General features: G+C 36.8%; 1 protein-coding gene across 2 annotated transcripts in view; it reads right to left on the bottom strand.

The window, feature by feature from the left end:
- Positions 1-20,337, bottom strand: part of WASL (WASP like actin nucleation promoting factor) — a 67,078-nt gene that overhangs the window by 27,380 nt on the left and 19,361 nt on the right. For both annotated transcript variants that reach the window (XM_082661367.1, XM_082661368.1), the window contains exons 2-5: positions 7,976-8,110; positions 5,271-5,357; positions 4,026-4,122; positions 567-590 (exon numbers count right to left, since the gene is read on the bottom strand). In XM_082661367.1, the coding sequence (XP_082517493.1) occupies positions 567-590; positions 4,026-4,122; positions 5,271-5,357; positions 7,976-8,110 (343 nt within the window). The remainder of the gene's footprint in view (positions 1-566; positions 591-4,025; positions 4,123-5,270; positions 5,358-7,975; positions 8,111-20,337) is intronic.

Raw genomic sequence — 20,337 nt, 5'->3', positions numbered from 1 at the left:
AAATATATATATTTTAAATGAATCCATATTACTTCAAGTATTCGTTAGCAAATTAAGGAGAATTATGTACAGCTACTATGTGTTCTAAACGCACCAGCACAGTAAGCATAGCTACTATTTGTTTAAACACACCAGAATAGTTAAGTGTTCATTCTTGAAAGGGGCTAGTTTTATATTCCCAGTGTGAAATAATCTTTTGAAATAAGAAAAAAAAAGACTAACATGAAAATAGGAAATGAAGAAATATGCTAGATAAAACTTACCACTTTTAAGGAAGACATTAAGACCAGGTTGTACAATTTCTAAACTTAAACAACTGTGAATAAGGAATTAAGATATAAGTAATAGTGATATTCACCCTATACAGTCTTCCCTCATCCTAGAAAAAAGCCAAAGAACAGTACATTTCTAAGTCCCATCTGTTATTTATTTTAAAATAAGAACACAATAAACTACAGTATTTAATCGTAGATATTAAATACTAGGTATTAATATATGATACATGTTTCCACAAGGATTAAATTAAATCTAAAATCTTTCTGATCAATAATTATCAAAGAGCTTACCGTTTGGAGGGTCTCGTCTTTTCTCTGTTAGGAAATAAAGGAATATTATTAGACATATGCAATACAAAACTCAACATAAAAAAATCAACTCATCTAAACTGTTTTATTCCTACGTCCATATATAAGTGGTTAACAAGTTTCTCTGAGGAACTGACATTGGAGCAGACATTTGAATAAAGCAAGAAAGGGAACAACATATTGAAAGGCCCAGGAGGGAAGAGGCTTCAGGAGGGAAGAACATGAAAGAACACCATAATACTGGACTGCAGTGAGCCAAAGGAAGAGCGGAAGGAGAGAAGTCAGAAAGAGAACCAGGGAACTGGAGCGTGTAGGGTCCCACAGGGCATGGGTTAAGGAATATAGTGTTCTATACATGATAGGAAGCTCTTACAGGTTTTTGAATAGGGGAAGTGACATGACCCAGTCTATGTTTTTAAAAGTTTTGCCTGGTTACTATGTGGGAGAGAGCTACTAGGGGGCATACAGTGACAGCAGGGAGTCCGTCATAGTCCCGATGACAGACAATGGTAGCTTGGATTAGGGTGGTAGCAACAGAGGTGGTGAGACAGATCCAGGACTTGTTTTTGAAGACAGAGAAAATGGGACTCACTGATAGGGCTTATGAAGAACCACTGTGAGCCAGACTGACAAGGTGGAGCCAACGCCTTTTACTGGGATGGGGACGGCTAGGAGAGGAGGAGGAGCAGGTCGAACTGGGGCTTGGGGAACACGGGTCAGGTGTTCTGCTCACACATACTAGGTCTGAAGGCTATTCTGACACCCAGCTGGAGCACACAAGTCTGAAAGTCAGGGGCGAGGTCAACAGGAGAGAGAAAACTTTGGGAGTCAGCAGTATATAGACAGTGTTCAAAGCTATGGGACTGAATGAAAGCATAAAGATAATGAAAATACCTAGAGATGCCTGAGCTATGGGGGAGACCAAAATAATACTTAGAAGCTATAGCCAATTAAGTAGGAGTAATAACAGGAGAACTTCTATTAACCCTTTGCACTCATACTCTTATGTATCAAGTTTGACACAATTTTGGTTTCAAGAAAGCTCAAAACTGGTTGAAGAATTTTCAACAAATATAATTTCCACAGATTTTTCTAATACAAAAATTTCCAAAATTATAAGACAAATAGCCATAAATAATAATATAATAAAATATTTAGTTTATAAACAGCCACAATCCTAAAATTAATTGGATTTAATTGAGGGACAAGTTGAAAATCCTGGCAATGGGAAATATAAATGTATTACTCCATCTGGTGGTCTGATGAAGTAATTTTCTGAAACATTTGATGTAAGCACATCCTATCTAACATCAATGAATGTCAAATCCCCAATTTCCAAGGTGATGTTACCTCTGCATCCACAAAGGAAATACTTCTTAAATTGGCAGTGCCACAAATATGGAAATATGCTGAGATAATGTAAAGTTCAGAGTATAAGTTCTAAAAAGCAATTACTTAGAAACATGACACTATCCTGGCTTGAGAGCCATTCTTATGAAAAAAAGAGGTTTGGTTGAACTAAGAATGGGAGTTGATGGTGTGATGTATTTGCTAGAAACATTAGCAGAACAGTGTTTAATCATATTAGGGGACGTTTTTAGTATCACAGTACTAGTCATACTACTGTTGGATTACTGTGTTCAAATCTGGACATCATATTTGAGCTGGACCATTTTCTCAAATCTGCATCATTTGAAGACGACATAAAAATGTACAGGGCATTCAGAGCACAGTATATAGTGCTCTGAATACAGTATGATGAGTCTGTAAGTTATACAGTATGATGAGTCTATAAATCATATCATGTGAGGAATAAGAAACTGGAACTGGTTAAGCTAAAGAAGTGTAGGCCTAAGGAGGGCATGGTAGATGGCTTCCAACATTAAATGGCTAATGGAAGGAAAAGAAAACACTAATTCTTTGTTGCTCCAAAAGTTGGACCCCATGCACCTAAGTTAAAGAGAGGCAAGGCTGAAGGTTGACTTAGCATGAAGGGGCTACCCAACAATCAATCAGCTGTCTCCCATATGCTGTGATCTTCTGCTTCTGAAAACACTATGCCTAAAAGCTTAGGAACTGTATAAAACAGAATTCCCATACCAGTTAAAAGACACCTTCAAGTGACCTATCTATTTCAAAAGTCAATTATTCGATATTTTAAGAAGTATTTTTTACTTTTTTTTTTAATTGAAAATTTAGTCACACAGTTTGACTAAAAGAAGTCCCAGGGAGTCCCTGGCCTGGCACCACAACATGTCATTGAAATAAGAACTGAACCGTGAATTATTCCACAGAATTAAATTCTTCCACAGCATGGAATCAAGTGGTAAACACCCTTGGCCCCAAAAAGAAGTAACAAAAAACAATAGGCTCCTAATCATTCTCCTATTCACTCATGACAAGGGGGATATATAAGATGGCAGTAAGTAAGGCAACAACTTAGTTCATTTCATTTTCATTTTTACATTACCTTCCTCTCGGAAACCCATTAAAATAACAATAAACATATATAAAATGTAACACACGTGTTTACATTTCTGTTTTCAGGATCCAGTGCCTTCCTTTTTCATGACTTATTCCCTCCTATTGGTAAAGCACATCCTTGAATACAGTGATTTTCAGACTGGGGTAACATGTATACTTGGATGTACAAACTTTTCAAAGAATATATGGGCATGGTTATTTTAAGGGGATTTATTTGCTGATCTCAACTCCCATATGTTATTTCTCCTAAAAGTGACCTGCTTAAGAAGATGATTTTGGAGAGGTTCACCTTTCCTAATCACGCTTCTCCCACGTTACAACAGAAAGGCCTGGTATGTGACAGCTGTCAAATAGTTCCACATCAATGAATTTAAAGCTTTACACTATCCTGCGTCGTTCTCTAATTGTCTTATATGTATTAAAGTCTCATGCATTAAACTAAGTTCCTTATAATTTTACAATATACAACATTAGGGACAAAATAGAGACAAGGCAATGTTTACAGATCTTGTTTGCAACTTTGCTTATTTGCTTCTAGGCTTGCCTAAAGTATTTGTTCACAAACTATAAAATATTTTTGTAAATGTAAGTTACAAATAATGTCATAAAAATGCAAAGTTAAGAGTCAGTATATGTAAAATGTTATCAACAGAAAAGGTTATTGGAATGAGTTCTTTAATAAACCTGAAAAAAATCAGCTCTCAATGAAAACAGTATTTCTTGTAAGGTAAGGATTAGCAACCTGTTTTTTGTAAAGGGCCAGATATGCGTCACATAGTCTTTGTCATAACTAGACAACTGTGTTGTGGAAAAAAAGCAGCCAAAGACAATATGTAAACCAACAAGCATAGCTGTTTTTCAATAAAACTTTATTTACAAAAACAGATGGCAGGCCAGATCTGCCCCATGAGCCATAGCCAGCTCCTGTTTAAAGGAATTTTTGTTTAAAAAGTTTACCAGATTTCCTTTGTCGACGGCCCAACAAGTCTGTAACTGCTTTTCGAAATTTTTTTGCTTCTTCTTCATTGGCAAAATTAAGGGCAACTTGACAGGTCTGAAATATTTTCATCAAAAAAGGTAAACAACAAAAACCACAAATTTAGCTTTACTTAACAAAAAAATTAATAACCAATAGAAGTACACTCTGAAGAAGAAAAGTTTCACTTTATTAGCAGACAAGAACTTACTTTATGACTTAAAAGTTATAACTTATAACTTTTAAGTTATAACTTATAACTTAAGAAAGCAAAAAGCATAGAGAAGGTAGAGTAAAAGAGTACTATTAGAGAGGTTACCTATCACAGTAGACACTCAAATGTTAAACTGAATACTTCATCTTCAATTAAAAAAACAAAATAGTAAATAGAATTTGATCCTTCAAAAGAGCTCTATGAACATTTGGATTTGAAAAGGCAAACGCTGGAAACATTGATCAAATGCAGATCAACTCTATGTTTTTCAGATATTATTTAAATTATAACCTTAATTCATGTAAATTATTAGAAGTGTGGAAACACCCTGAATTATTATGGCATTTAGTCCACACTTTTATATATGTACATATATTTATATACAATCCAGAAAAATGTGAAAAATAACAAATAAGGAAGAAAACACTTTTTGAAAAGATGGACATATCATCTAATCCAACCTTTTATTGTAGAAAATTTAGGAAATACAAATATGAAAACAAAAAAAATTAAAGTCACCCATAATCCAGTCACTCAGACAAGTCCTGTGAGTACATGGTATAAAAATCCTTCTACTTATTATATTTTAGTACTCTTCTAGATCATATTCTTTCACAAAATAATTTGAACAGCAATATAATCTTCAATTTTTAAAAGTTACCATGGATTAGTGGTTTCACTTTTATAGATAAGAAAACTAAAACTCAAGAGAGGTTAAACTATTTGTCCAAAGTCACACAGAGGTAAAACTATCTGACTAAAGAAAGAGAAGACGAAAAAACAAACCTCTTTTCTACATACCAAATTACATTTACAGTACTCTTTGAAACCTTTTTTTTTCCCTTAAAATCTTAGCCATTGCTTCCTACTAAGCCATAATATGGAGGCTTTTAAAAGTAAAATAATTCTTTATATTTTATACAATGTTTACACAAAAAGCTCAAAAATACTTTCCATAGACAAATGTAACAGTAATTACATTAAACAGGGCAATAAAGAAAATATGACTTACATCTCCAGCAAAGGTATGAAAATATCCTCTAGGACTATTATATACAAAGTTATTGTATAGCTCTTGTTCCCACAATAGTTTCCCATCCTAGAAAAAAGTAAAAGTTAAAGTAAGAACTACCAATAAGTAAGCCTCTTGGGAAAAACACACACACACACACACACACACACACACAAAACAAAGCCGATGGGCCTTCCCTGGTGGCACAGTGGTTAAGAATCCACCTGCCAATGCAGGGAACGTGGGTTCAGTCCCTGGTCTGGGAAGATCCCACATGCCGTGGAACAACTAAGCCCATGCACCACAACTACTGAGCCTGCGCTCTAGAGCCCGCGAGCGACAACTACTGAGCCCACGCACCACAACTACTGAAGGCCATGAGCTCTAACGCCCGCGTGCTGCAACTACTGAACCTGCATGCTGCAACTACTGAAGCCCGCATGCCTAGAGCCAGTGCTCCGCAACAAGAGAAGCCAGGGCAATGAGAAGCCCACACGCCACAACGAAGAGTAGCCCCCACTCGCTGCAACTAGAGAAAGCCCGCGTGCAGCGACGAAGACCCAATGCAGCCAATTAAAAAAAAAAAAAAGCAGATGACTCATATTAAAGAAACTTTATATTAATACTAGCTTTTACATACACACAGACCACATATATATATAATACATAAGTAACATATCACATAATTTAGTAAGTAGTAACAGTAAATACTGGATGTTTCTTTCATAAAAACTACATACCAAGTGAGTTGAATTCAGTATGCTAAGATATCATCTCATCAGCCAAGCATTTCCAAATATAGTTACTTGGTCAAATACATAACCAAACACTTACTAGATCATCAACGTCAGATAGAAGGGGTAGGATACTTTTATATATGCACTGATTATCAATGCATAGTTCCATCAGCAGTACCTAGACTGTATGCTATCAAATATTACAGAAGGATTTCATTCTTTTCCTCAATTCTGTAGATGCTGGGAGGGTCAAATAAGTCTTCTCTGTACTGCTCATTAACAATCTTTGAATTCCTAAGTTTTGCAGAGTGGTCTAATTAAACATTGGTATAAACAGTATCAATCACGTGCAGAAGGAGACTGAGGATTAAAGTGCACCGAGGTTAAACTATGGTTAAGAGATCCATGGTGATTGTCATATTGATAGCTGTAGTACAAGAAATATAATTAACCTTAATACCAAAGGTGGCTAATTCCAAGTATTTAGCAATGGCTATCTATAATTGGAGATGAATGGTTAGACAAATATAATCATTGCCCTATTCTGGTTTTGTTGTTGTTGTTGTTATTTTTTTTGCGGTACGCGGGCCTCTCACTGTTGCGGCCTCTCCCGCTGCGGAGCACAGGCTCCGGACGCGCAGGCTCAGCATCCATGGCTCACGGGCCCAGCCGCTCCGCGGCATGTGGGATCTTCGCGGACTGGGGCACGAACCCGCGTCCCCTGCATCGGCAGGCGGACTCTCAACCACTGCGCCACCAGGGAAGCCCCCATTGCCCTATTCTGAAATGCAAGGTTCTACATAGACCACAATTTTAAAATATTTTAAAATGTTGTACACACATTATGACCATTGTAATAGAATCCCTTTCTTCTCAGTGGAGTTATATGTACGTTTGATTTCTAAACAGTGCTTCTCCTTGGTGGTGAGAAATAAATATATCAAAGGACTTAGGAGTGTCTTTCAAACTATGCATGTGTTCCCCATCCCCCAGAATCACTGCCATAGTAAGTAAGCTACTGTTAGTAACAGGAGCATGCCACATCTCTCAGCTGTCTTGGGGTATGGAGAAGGGGATGTTACAAATTTCTAATGTACAAAGTGCAGTAACTTAAATATCATTTAATCTCAGGGGAATACTCTGCAACAGATCCAGATGGTTATCCCATTTTACAAATAAGTAAGCCGGAGCCCAGGGAAGTAAACCAGTTTGAATACAATCTGTCTAACCGTAAGTATCGTCCAGGAGTTCAAACTCAGTTTTATTTTTCTGTAACTACAATCCCATTACACTTATAGCCACATATGAATATTAAGCAAGGAGGCTTACCCACGGAAAAGATTTTAAAAGATAAATGGAGACTTCATCTCAGCCAAAAAATTATTTTTAGTGACTATCAGAGATGAATTCCTGACAAAGGGCATCCAATCTAAGACAAGGTGGATTTATGTTTAAGAGTGAGGGATACAAAGCTGTGAAAATCGGAACATACCTATGTTGACAAACAACATAAAATGGGTAGCAAATACTTTATTATAGATATTGTATAATGCTTTAAACCCAGGCCGAAGTAAGTAAGTACACACCAGGCTAAATATACTTTTGTAGCTCTCTGAAAGAACTATATACACTAGTCTGTAATGGACAGGATGGGATAAAAAGAGTATCATTAGAAAAAGAGAGAATGTGGGAAAAGTTCAAGACCCAAAGGAATAAAAACAGACAAACCAACAAAACCTTTAGTGTGCAGACAGATAAAATGGGGAACTATTCATGTCCTGGTTTAGAATGTATTCCCAATTTGGTCACAGTGCCCATGGTTCAGTATCTAAAACCAAGCTTCACTCTTCTAGTGTTAACTGAAGTAGAATATAAATATTACATACAGGATAAACAAATCTATACTATTATAAATTACAATTGAGGTAGAAAACCCTACAGTTTAAGTGGAAGCAAAATAAAACTCACCTTGATATCAAATATTCTTAAAAAATAAGATCTCTGTGGATTGTCCTTAACAAGACAAGCAACACCACTGCACTTCTTTGACCACATACAGTTCCGATCTGCTGCATATAACTGTACCACTGCTGAAGACATAGTCTGCAAAATATAAAATTTATAGCCATTAGGTTCAAAATAACACTAGGATAACCATAGCTTCTGCTAACACCTTGACTGCAATCTCGTCAGAGACCCTGAACCAGGACCCCCTGCCAACCTGCTCCTAAATTGTGGACCTGAAGAAATAAACATTTATTGTTATTTTAAACTACTTTTTGAAGTAATTTCTTATGTAGTAATAACTAATATAATAACTATACTAAAAATAATTATTGAAAGCTAACATTCATTTAGGCTTAAAATGTGTAAGGAATGTGCTAATAAGCACTTTAAAATATTGGGTTGGCCAAAAAGTGCCTTCGGTTTTTAAGTAAAAATAAAAGACACATTTTTCATTTTCACCAAGATCTTTATTGAACAATATATTCATCTTTTTATTCCATCTTCCCAAAACTTATCACCTTTTTGAGCAGAGAACTGTTCCAGGTGCCTTTTACAGTCTTCCAGGGAAGTGAAATTTTTTCCATTGAAAGAATTTTGTAAAGACCAAAATAAATGGAAATCTGAATATGCAGTGTCTGGTGAATACGGTGGATGAATCAGAACTTCCCAGCCAAGCTGTAACAGTTTTTGCCTGGTCATCAAAGAAACATGAGGTCTTGTGTTATGCTGATGAAAGATTATGTATTTTCTGTTGACTAATTCTGGATGCTTTTTGTCTAGTGCTGCTTTCAGTTGGTCTAATTGAGAGCAGTACTTATTGGAATTAATCATTTGGTTTTCCGGAAGGAGCTCATAATAGAGAACTCCCTTCCAATCCCACCATATACACAACATCACCTTCTTCGGATGAAGACTGGCCTTTGGTGTGGTTGGTGGTGGTTTACTTCGCTTGCCCCATGATCTCTTCTGCTCCACATTATTGTACAGTATCCACTTTTCATTGCTCGTCACAATTTGTTTTAAAAATGGAATGTTTTCATTACGTTTAAATAGAGAAGTGCATGTGGAAATATGGCCAAGGTTTTTTTCCGCTTAACTTACGTGGAACCCAAACATTAAAGCGATGAACATAAACCAAGCTGGTGCAAATGATTTTCAGCGCTTGATTTGGATATTTTGAGTATGTCGTCTATCTCCCGCATGGTATAACACTGATTATTCTCAGTTAATGTCTCGATATGATCACTATCAACTTCAACTCGTCTACCTGACCATGGAGCATCATCCTGTGTGAAATCTCCAGCACCAAATTTCGCAAACCACTTTCGACACGTTTGATCAGTCACAGCACCTTCTCCATATGCTGCACAAATTTTTTTTGCGTTTCGGTTGTGTTTTTACCTTTCTTGAAATAATAAAGCATGATATGCTGAAAATGTTGCTTTTTTTCTTCCATCTTCAATATTAAAATGGCTACACAAAAATTCACCAATTTTGATAAGTCTTTTTTTAAATGCACACTGATATGACAGCTGTCACATACAATCTAACAAAATTGTTTGCAATGAAGTTAAAGACAATTAAGTGCTACTAGAGCCATCTTATGGAAAAAACCAAACGAACCTTTTGGCCAACCCAACATAACTCAATTGTTATTACTATTATAACCTCACTTTATGCTTGAGAAACCCAAGATTAAAGAGGATAAATAATTTGCCCAATATCACACAGCTGAGCTGAAATTCTAATCCAGGCAATTTGTGACTTTAGATTCTGTATTCTTACTCCCTGTACTATATACTGTTTTCCAATAAAATGAACATTTGATCAACAAAGTAGTAGTATCAATAAAGTCTGACATCCATAAAGCAGTTAACCCCTTAAGTAAAGATACTAAGTCAAACCTGAAAGCAAGATTTATGTTTACTAATTACAGTGCTGGAAACTTTGAACATATTATCATATGAAGATAAATTCTAACATCTCCTTTTTAAAAAATAATTAATTGATTAATTAATTTTTGGCTGTGTTGCGTCTTCGTTGCTGCACGCAGGCTTTCTCTAGTTGCAGTGAGCGGGGGCTACTCTTCGCTGTGGTGCGCTGGCTTCTCATTGCAGTGGCTTCTCTTGTTGCAGAGCACGGGCTCTGGGCGCGTGGGCTTCAGTAGTTGTGGCTCGTGGGCTCTAGAGCGCAGGCTCAGTAGTTGTGTCTCACGGGCTCTAGAGCGCAGGCTCTAGAGCGCAGGCTCAGTAGTTGTGGCGCATGGGCTTAGCTGCTCCACGGCATGTGGGATCTTTCCAGACCAGGGCTCGAACCTGTGTCCCCTGCATTGGCAGGTAGATTCTCTTAACCACTACGCTACCAGGGAAGCCCAAACATCTTTTTTAAAGATGATAAAACTGAGGGGAAAAAAAGATTTAAAGTGAACTGCACCTGGCCATACAGCTTGAAAGCTATACTGAAGATATGGAAAGTGATTTGAGTGACGACTGTCCCAATTATCCCAAGGATATACCTAACTAGTACTCTTTTAGATGCACAGTAAAGAAGCTAATTCATTACATACAATGGACACCTTAGAACGTGCATTAGGGTTTTCCAGTACACCACGCTGCCACCTCCCTCATGACTATATCATGAACCAGTGGAAACTTTCATTTAACTCTAATTTAAGTTTCCTGTATATTATAATCTAGAATGTTAACTATTCAATCCCAGTTTCTGTAAGAGTTATTAATACACCCATTACTGGTACAGCACTTACAAATCTTCTAAAAATGATAATTTCTTCTGATCCAGCAATCTCACTCCTAAATTAGAAATTAAGGAAACAATTTAAAATAAAACCAAAAATTGTATTTTTAATATAAATATAAAAACCAAAATAGTTATATGAATATATATTAATTATGGTTTTTTAAATAACCAGAAATAGGAGACAATTAAGTAACTTGGTACATCAGTTCAATGAATACTGGGCACTGTAATAAAAAACAGACTACATTAAGATTTGGAGATGACACTGTTTTGGGTTACTTAACTATGCCTAGGGAATGCCCTCCTTTGACAAGAGAATTCCAAAGACCTATTCTACACGCGAGTCTTTTCTAATAATAATAAAGTCAGAAATGTAAGATCAGTGTACTGCTGGAGATCAGAATTTCAGAAGAACTTTCTTTCCCAGATAACAGTGATCGATGCTGTTTTTAACTTTTGCAGACCAAACTCATCTTTGAATTTCATAGACGGTCATGAACAGGACACAAAGCAGCAGGAAAAGTTCCACAAGAGCCATTTTAAAAATTATGAAGATAGCTTAGAAACTAGGACATTGGGTTTTTAAAAAGTAGATTGAAGAATGTGGGTGTGCCTTTGGCCTGCTCAGAACATACCAGTGTGCTGCAAGTGCACAGTCTCAGCATGATACCTCCACAGGCCCCCTGACCCTAAACCCCTAGCACTGAAACCATCAGAAAAATGGATTTTGCATACATTATACAAAGATGTTAAAGACCAAGCTGAAAAATTTAAAAATCAGATGAGAAAATTTGTTTTCCAAGGAAAATTCATATAAATTACAGCCCTTTTTAGTATGGTGCTGTCAAACTGCAGTCATTTCTAAACAGAAAAGCAATTAGTAAACTAGATACCAAGATAAAGTTCTAAGAACCTTACTTTACGTTTTAACTAGAAAATAAGAAGTTACAGCTTGCAAAAGAAAAAAATATGCTATTAAATAGAGTATGAAATTCCATTATGGAAATCCCCTTGTCAAAAGAACCAAATATAAAACCAAATGTAAAACACTGTCTGGATGTATATGTGAACTTAATAACAACAACAACAAAACCCCCCAAATCCCATTTAAACATTTACATAAATTTAAAACAAAATCTAAAACATCTGCTTTTAAGAAATAAAGACCCTGGAAACAATATTATAATTTTCCACACAAACACGTTTGGCATTATAAACAATTCATAAACTTTTTTTTTTTTTTTTTTTTTTTTTTGCGGTACGCGGGCCTCTCACTGCTGTGGCCTCTCCCGTCGCGGAGCACAGGCTCCGGACGCGCAGGCTCAGCAACCATGGCTCACGGGCCCAGCCACTCCACGGCATGTGGGATCCTCCCGGACCGGGGCACGAGCCCGCGTCCCCTGCATCGGCAGGCGGACTCCCAACCACTGCACCACCAGGGAAGCCCCAATTCATAAACTTTTAATACTAAAGAACTCAACTAACCAGCAATTTTCAGTAATGGGATTTTCAAAATTTTGCTACAATGTTATTGTCAGTCTAAGTGTGCCTATTTCATTCCTTCTTATCTTAACCTGTCAAAAGTCTGAAAATTATATACTATGATACCTTATAAAAGCCTTTTCTGACTAATTCAGAATAATTATAGTAAATGCAAGAATAGCATAACATTTAATATACAAATGCCAGAAATAATAACAACAGTGACTATCCCTAGAACTCTAGATTGACAGTCGCTTAATTAAGTTTTTAAAAACATTCCTTCCATTCCTTTAAAGTAATTATAGCTAATCAACTCTATTACTTTTTGTCTTTCATAATCAAGAAGGTAGTCTTGAAAAACAACCTAAGGACAAGTGCTTAGGAAAGGAAACCTATTTCTTATTAGCTCAATAATGTTAGGGTTAAAATTTGTTAATTAAAAGGGGAAAAAAGTACTCTATCAATTTTTGTAGAAACAGAACCTGCCCTATCTCACACATTCCTGATATTTCAGTAGTGAGTTACTGCAATAAATAGCACATCCGTCCTCAGAACTTTCACTGTCAAGGGCAGAAATAAAATGGAGGATGAATTCTGGGATGTGAATCCCTCCCACTCTCCTTCAGCATGGCATGTCCACCTCTCTGGGGCTGACCGCACCAGTCAAGAAGTATTTGGCTGATTCTCTAGGTTGAAACGACTGCTTTTTCTTCGTGTTTCTAGAGTACCTTTTTGTGTATCTTGTATAAAATCTTGTCATGTGACAGATCTTATTCTAAAATAGAATTTTCTATATTGATTTACTATCCGTTAAGTAGACTGTAACTCCCTTAAGCACCTAAAATAGTTTTGTAAGCCTATATTTCTACGTCACCTATACTTTGCCCCAAGTAAGCAGACACGTGTTAAATTAAATTAAAAACTGCATACTATGATTTTGATAATGATACTATGATAATGAAAAAGAGATTGACCTTTGTTTTAGGATACACACTCTGAAGTATATGGGGCATCATATCAGCAACTTATTCTCAAGTGATTCAGAAAATAATAATATGCACGTATATACACACAAAGAGTAAAATGTTATAAATGGTAAAATGGTAACCCATGGTAAAATGTTATAAATGTCTGACAAATATATTCGAAGGATATACAGGAATTCTTTGTACTGCATTTGCAACTTTTCTGTAAGTTATGAAATTATTTTGAAATAGAAAATTTTTAAAAGCACAAATGATTCAAAACAATGCAAGACTCTTAACCCCCTTCCACAGTCATGACAGGCTTGCGAAGGTGGCTCTCTTCTCAGAGTCAATGCTACCTCTACACATGTTAGCCACTGCCACTCTGACCCAAAACTAAGAAAACTGCCACTTCTTCCAAGTCCCTCTATACTAATACTAACTTTGTTAAAAGGAGTTTCATCTTGAATAAGACTCAAATCATATTATCAGAACAACCATACTATATAACAGGTCAGAATAAGAATTTTAGGTCAAGAAAATAGATTTTTATTTTAGAATCAGCTAATGACAGGGAAAAGACTGAAAAACACCAGGAGTTACAGATCCTTGCTTGACAACCGTCTACAACAAGTACTATGACTTAATACTGAATAATTGTCTACAATGATTACTGTTTTAATAATCAAAAAACATACAATGGTGTTAAAGAAAAAATTTTTAATATATTTTCAATGAATATGAAAAATAAACTGAGTATGGAAAAGGAAATCATATGATTGAATAAATAAAAGTCTTTTCTGCAATCACAATGGCCTAGATTAATAGTCAAAAGATTTCAGCTTTTGGGCTTTCCTGGTGGCGCAGTGGTTGAGAGTCCGCCTGCCGATGCAGGGGACACAGGTTCGTGCCCCAGAAGATCCCACATGCCGCGGAGCGGCTGGGTCCGTGAGCCAGATCCCACATGCCGCGGAGCGGCTGGGTCCGTGAGCCATGGCCACTGAGCCTGCGCTCCGCAACGGGAGAGGCCACAACAGTGAGAGGCCCGCATACCGCAAAAAAAAAAAAAAAGATTTCAGCTTTTTTTACGTGCGTGTGTGGCCCCAAGTTCCTAAAAACGAATCTGGGAAAATCCATCCTAAGTTTTCTTAATACATAAAAACTAAGCTTTAAATATGTTCCTAGATACTCTGATGACACATTCACATGAAATGTCCCATTATTATCCTGAACATGAAATTTTAATATGAAACATAAAAGAAATTTTAAAAGTAAAGAAAGATAAGGAGTTTGGTTATTCCTCAATTAAAAAAAATTTAACTGTAAAAAATTTGAATTCTTATAATTAATTATACAGTGATCTCAAAGAGCAATTTCCTAAATAATTAAATTATAACACCACCTAAGTTACATGGCAACCTAAAAACCCAATACAGAAACCACCCATTTAAAAAACAGAACCAAGATTCATAAGTGGTAAGTACCAGTAAAAATTATCCAGAAAAAGAAAACAAATAATTCACTTTGGAAAGAAGAGATTTTTATTACCTGGTAATTTCCACAATGAGAAATAACCAGAAAAAGAAAGAAAAAAAAACAATAGAAAAGGTAGAGATTGAAAAAGAATACATCAAAGACAAAAGGCTCCACAAGGAGTAGTAATTTTAAAAAAGCAAAGCTGGAGGACTGAAAGAGGAGGAGCACAAAAGCAGTAAGTAAAAAGCAGGATCCCAACAGTGAGGAAAAATGGAGCCATATAAAAGCAGCTACTGCCTTAGGACCAAGCACAAGTAGTCTTTTAGGTCTTATTAGCTATTTAAGAAAACTGGTGCTGGATGTATTCATTCATCAAATGTTTACTGAGCACCTACTATGAACACAGGACTGATCAATGGGGGTGGGGAGGAATAAAAGTGGGGTCAAACACAAAAGTGAATTAGATAGACACGGTCCTCGTGAAACATGAGTTCTAATGGGCAGACAGACATTAATAACTATTACAAATGCTATAAAGGAAAAATCCAGTATGCAAGGAGTGTGTACAGTCTACCGAGCATGGAAAGGCTTCCCTAAAGTGACACTATACCTGAAGGATGAAAAGGGATGAGTCAGGTGAGCAAAGAGTTGGGGGGAAGTGGAGAGGAAACAGCATTCTAGGTAGACACATCAACAAAGACCCTACCACGGGAAAGTGCTAGGGGAGTTTTAGAAGCTGTTTGGGGTGGGAGATAAGAAAGAAAAGAGTGGTATGGAATGAAGTTACAGCCAATATTAAAGCAACATCAAACAGTTCAACTCCAGTTGAGAGAGATAAACAGAGATACACAGTTTGGAGATGTGGTACAGCGGGTTAATCGTTCCTATATTGGCCCTTGATTCCTCTCAGAATCCAAGTTCTTTTATAAACTCTCCTCCCCGCCTGACCCTGGGTATGTCTATATGACTTGCTTTAACCAGTAAGATTTCAGCAAAGTAGAGCTTGAAAAGTACTTGCACATTGTGCCTTGCCTTCTTAGAACTGCTGCCCTGGGGTAAAAGACCACACGGAGAACATGGGCCCAATCATGTCACCTGCACTTGCTGAGCCCAGTTCCCATCAGGCCTGCCAGGTGAACGCCACTGCATGAGTGAGCCCAGATGACAGGAGTAGACTAAACACCCAGCCAGTCCACAGAATCGTGCAAAATAAATTGATATTGCTTGAAGTCACAAAAATTTTAGACGCTTTGTTTGTGGCAATACATAACAGATGTTGGGGATTGTTTTAAGATACTAAAAAGCACAGTAACCTATAATAGGTAACTGTAGCTCCTGCCTCCATTCCATTTACATTGGACCTGTGTTTAAAATTACAAGTAAAATCATAAAAATTCTAGAGCTGACTCTCATTACCAGTACGCTCTCTTTTTTGAAACCATTTAAAAAATCACTTTATAAATGAAAGCCTTACTAAAAGATATACGCTGTGCAACAGACGAAGCTCACTCAGTAAACTCACAGCCACACATCATCTCACACGGTGCCTGTGATTTAAATTCATACATCTAGAACACTGTAAATTATATGGCACAGATCTTCAGCATTACCTGCAAATGCTGGTATTTACAGATGCTAAAACTACAAATGGCAAGGCTTACTGTATTCTTAATTTTCTACTTCAAGGATAATTATATACAGATTAAGGCTCTGAGAGGGATACTGATCTCATTACAGACTGGGTCACATTTGCAAGCAGGTGAGGACACTGTTAAAAGTGTGAGCACACAGGTATGGCTTGCTCTCTTCTGCTTCTCCCTTCGCTGCAGCTTAAGTGGACCTACTTAAAAGGGGTTTTTCTCTTGTTGCCTCTTCCCTTTGTCTGCTTCTCTCTTGCAAGGTCAGTTGGCTTATGGTAAAACCTGAAGTTTAGGATTGGGTTTTCAGGGAATGAAGGTGGGAAGGGTTCCCTAGGATGCTCACCTCAGCTAACCAAAGTTTAACGTTACCAGCTGAGACCCAAGCTCTCTGATGACAAACAATCCCCTCATTTTATAGATGAGGTCACTTTATTTGCCAAAGGTCATATATTGGTCAGCTCTGGATGCATTTTCCAATTAGCTGCTCATTTTCTATTCACTGTACACCATACTCATTGATTCATCTAGTTCCTATATTGTCATATTTTTGCCCTATCCCATCTAAATGATTCTCTAAGAAAAATATACCCTTAATATAATTTTATTTCTCTACTGATCCCATTTGGTTTAAGATTCTTACCTTATTTTGGGGGAGGGAAGGGAGAGGCTGGCGGTGGTGAAGGTGGTGGGAAATAGAAGATTGCTAGTGCCTGAGAGAAAAGGATCTTTGTGAAAAGAAAAACTTCAAACAGATATACATTCTATGTTCTGAGGACACAGGTAGATTTATCATGAAGTCAGTTAAGTTTAAGTTATAGGCAGATTTACCATGAAGTCAATTAAGTTTAAGTCAGGTTAAGTTAAGTTTCCTTTACTTGGAAAAGTCCCTTATAAGGCTTGGCTTATTCTCCTTTGAGGACACATGAAGTAGCAGCAACCCCTCTCATTCCCAGGGGATCCTCTCCAGCTATCCCTGGTGGTGATCTTGGTATTTCCACCAATGATGCCTTATCCCAACATTTGCCCAGCCCCAGAAATAACCTGTCCCTCTTGGACCACATGATCCACGCAGACCCAACCTTTAACTCTAAGCAGAAGGATCTGAATAAGTGCTGTCCAGCTCCCTGCTGGGGGTGGAATACTATGACCAAACTTCATGGACATTTCTGGGGGTGGTGGCAGCGGTCCAGCCAACTGAGATCAAAGAGGTGGAGTTTTCCCAAGGCAAGAAGCACCCTCTAAGCAAAGTGAAGGAAATTAGAGATGTGCCATTACCTGTAACTGCTTTCAAAAAATTTCTTTCAGCTTTACAACTATCAATAAATAATAAGAAACAATAAATTTTGATCAAATGTACTAAGCAGGAATCTTTTTCTGCAAAGTGCCAGACAGTTAATATTTTAGGCTTTGTGAGCCATTTGGTGGTCTCTTTCCACTCTACACTGTAGTGTGCAAACCCAGCCACAGATAATTTGGAGATGCTTGTGTTCCAAGAAAATTTTATTTACAAACTCAAGCAGGCTGGATTTGGTATAGAGGTCATAGTTTGCCAAGCCTTGGACAAGAGGAAAGATTCTCTCTATAGAAAATATAAGATTGTTGTCATGTAAAGAGGCGCTGATAAATATGTGGCCAAAAACAGTAGATAAAAACTATTAAGGAGGTGTATCAGTCAGTAGTAGCAGAAATAAGTTATAATACTAAGGAGCTACTTTTCTGAATTTTGTAATGTTTATGGTATTTTTTATTTGTTGTGATCCTTGCTCATACTAAATAACCATTCATTTTTGTATTTAGTTTTTGGATTCTTTTTCTTAAAGACAGCCTCTCCAAATTGAGTAAGTTTCAGACCACAAAACCTGGATCAGCCTTACCTGGAGTGAGAAAATGATGCATCAATTAGAGCAACAAAATTCTGAATCTAAAGAAAATGAACTATCTAAGCTAATATATTCCTTTTGCCAAACCAAATTTAACATAGTTATTTTTTAACATACAATGACCTTTCCCCACTAAGAAAACAGGCTAAGCAACTTAAAAAAAACCCACTAAATAAAACAGGCTGGAAAGGCCAGTTATGTGTTTTGGGGGGGGAAGGAGGGAGGGGATGCTTTTATAGTCAAATCCTTCATATAACATTCTTAATAGATGACTAAATAGCATTTGCTTGAACGCCTGCTGTAATGAGGAGCTTACAACTTGAGGGAAAAAACTATCTCATCATGGAGCAGCTCAGTTAGAAAATTATTAATACGTAACCTAAACCTGTTTTCCTAGCAATTACCACTCATAGGTATTTTAATCTTTAATTATCCATTTAAACACCTGTTGAGCGTTTGCTATGTGATAGGCACAGCGCTAGGTACTGTAGCTACAGCAATATAAAAGTGGAGGTGTGTACTGTCCTCACTAATTACAGCGTACTGACTCCTGTGTAGCGGCAAGAACATTCACTTCCCTAGAGATGTGTCCCCACAACCCTATTTCTCAGGTCATCTCCTTTCCAGCTAAAATTTATTTTGATCATTCATCATCTGACCTGATTTATGGATTCCTTATCAGTCTGGTAAAATGAAGTAGATGATATTTAGATGTGGTCTCATCAATGCAGGATATTAGCTAAATGATGGGGAAATAATTTATTCCCAATCACAAAAAGGAATGCATGTACAGCCTCATTCTCATCTATCACACTGCATATTGGAGACACACGGGATTGTCTTTGTCTAACTCATTATCCTTTCTCATATCCTGATCTTCCATTTCAATTCCATGCTCCCAAAGGCAAAACACCCTGCATCTCACCCTCCTTTTACCTGGCTAACTCTATTCATCTTTCAAATCTCAGTTCAGGGGTCATCTATGGGATGCCTTAAGTGTTAACACTTAACCTACTATTATAGCCTACTACTTATGAGGATACGCAACATGAGCTTGCCTAACAAAATACTTTGGTCAGCTTCAGCCATCAAAAACTAGAGGGAGAAAGCAGTGCCTCTTTTCACTAGGCCTTAACAAAGAAGACTCTTCAAAAATGCCAATGGACTGGTTAGGTAATTAGGTCCTTTCAAACTATACAAATGAGTGGGTTAAGTATTTTTTAGTGGACTGGAAATACTAAAGAATAAAATGAAATACAGAATTAAAAGCCAACAAGAAGCAAACATGCTGAGAAACTTAAAGTTCATTTGGAAACAAAAAAAAGCCTGGAACAGGAAAAATTACAATCTCTGATGTAGCTAGTACAGGGGTTTCCCCATTAGCACTCACAGATACTAAGAACATCTCTCCTAGAAGGAAGCCTAATGGAATGTTTCCTTGACAGCAGAGTTGCCATAAATCCTCTGCAGTCTAGCCCATGCACTCAAAAAATATAGGCAAGCATTACTCAAACAATCTTGCCTATGTGGAACAGTAATAAATTTATAAAACACTGAGACAAAAGTTTTTAGTAATTAAGAGGGATGAGAAATATTACATAATCAAAGATAATATAACATACAGTATAAAAGAAGAGCTGTAACTGATTGGCAATAACCCTAAAAAGTATTACCATGGTCAAGATGAATAAATTCATAAGATGATTAGATAATTTGCATCCTACAGTAACAACAGACTTTGGGGCAAGGAAATACAACACAGTAAAATATATGGTACCCAAAATGTTCACATAGACGACCTACCTTATCATATAGGCGTTAAAATAAGTTCAGTTCGGTCTATTTAAACCAGGGTAAAGGAATAACTCATTTTAGAAACACTTCCATCAAAACTATTAAAATAATTCAAATCTTACATTTATTAATTCAAACCTTCAGAACCTTAAAATTATCCAAAATTACTCAGGCAACTGGAATTTTCTAGATCATCAAGAAAAATACCCACTCAATTTATTAAATAAGCCACAATTCAGCTATACAATGGGATATTATACAGCTGCTTAAAAAAAAAATAAAGAGGCTCTTTAACTCATGATAAAGAAAGACCTTCAAGATACATTGTT

The sequence above is a fragment of the Grampus griseus genome, assembly GCF_964374135.1.
Source record: "Grampus griseus genome assembly, chromosome: 9".
NCBI classification, from domain to species: Eukaryota; Metazoa; Chordata; class Mammalia; order Artiodactyla; family Delphinidae; genus Grampus; species Grampus griseus.
This window is presented reverse-complemented; position numbering and strand designations above follow the sequence as displayed.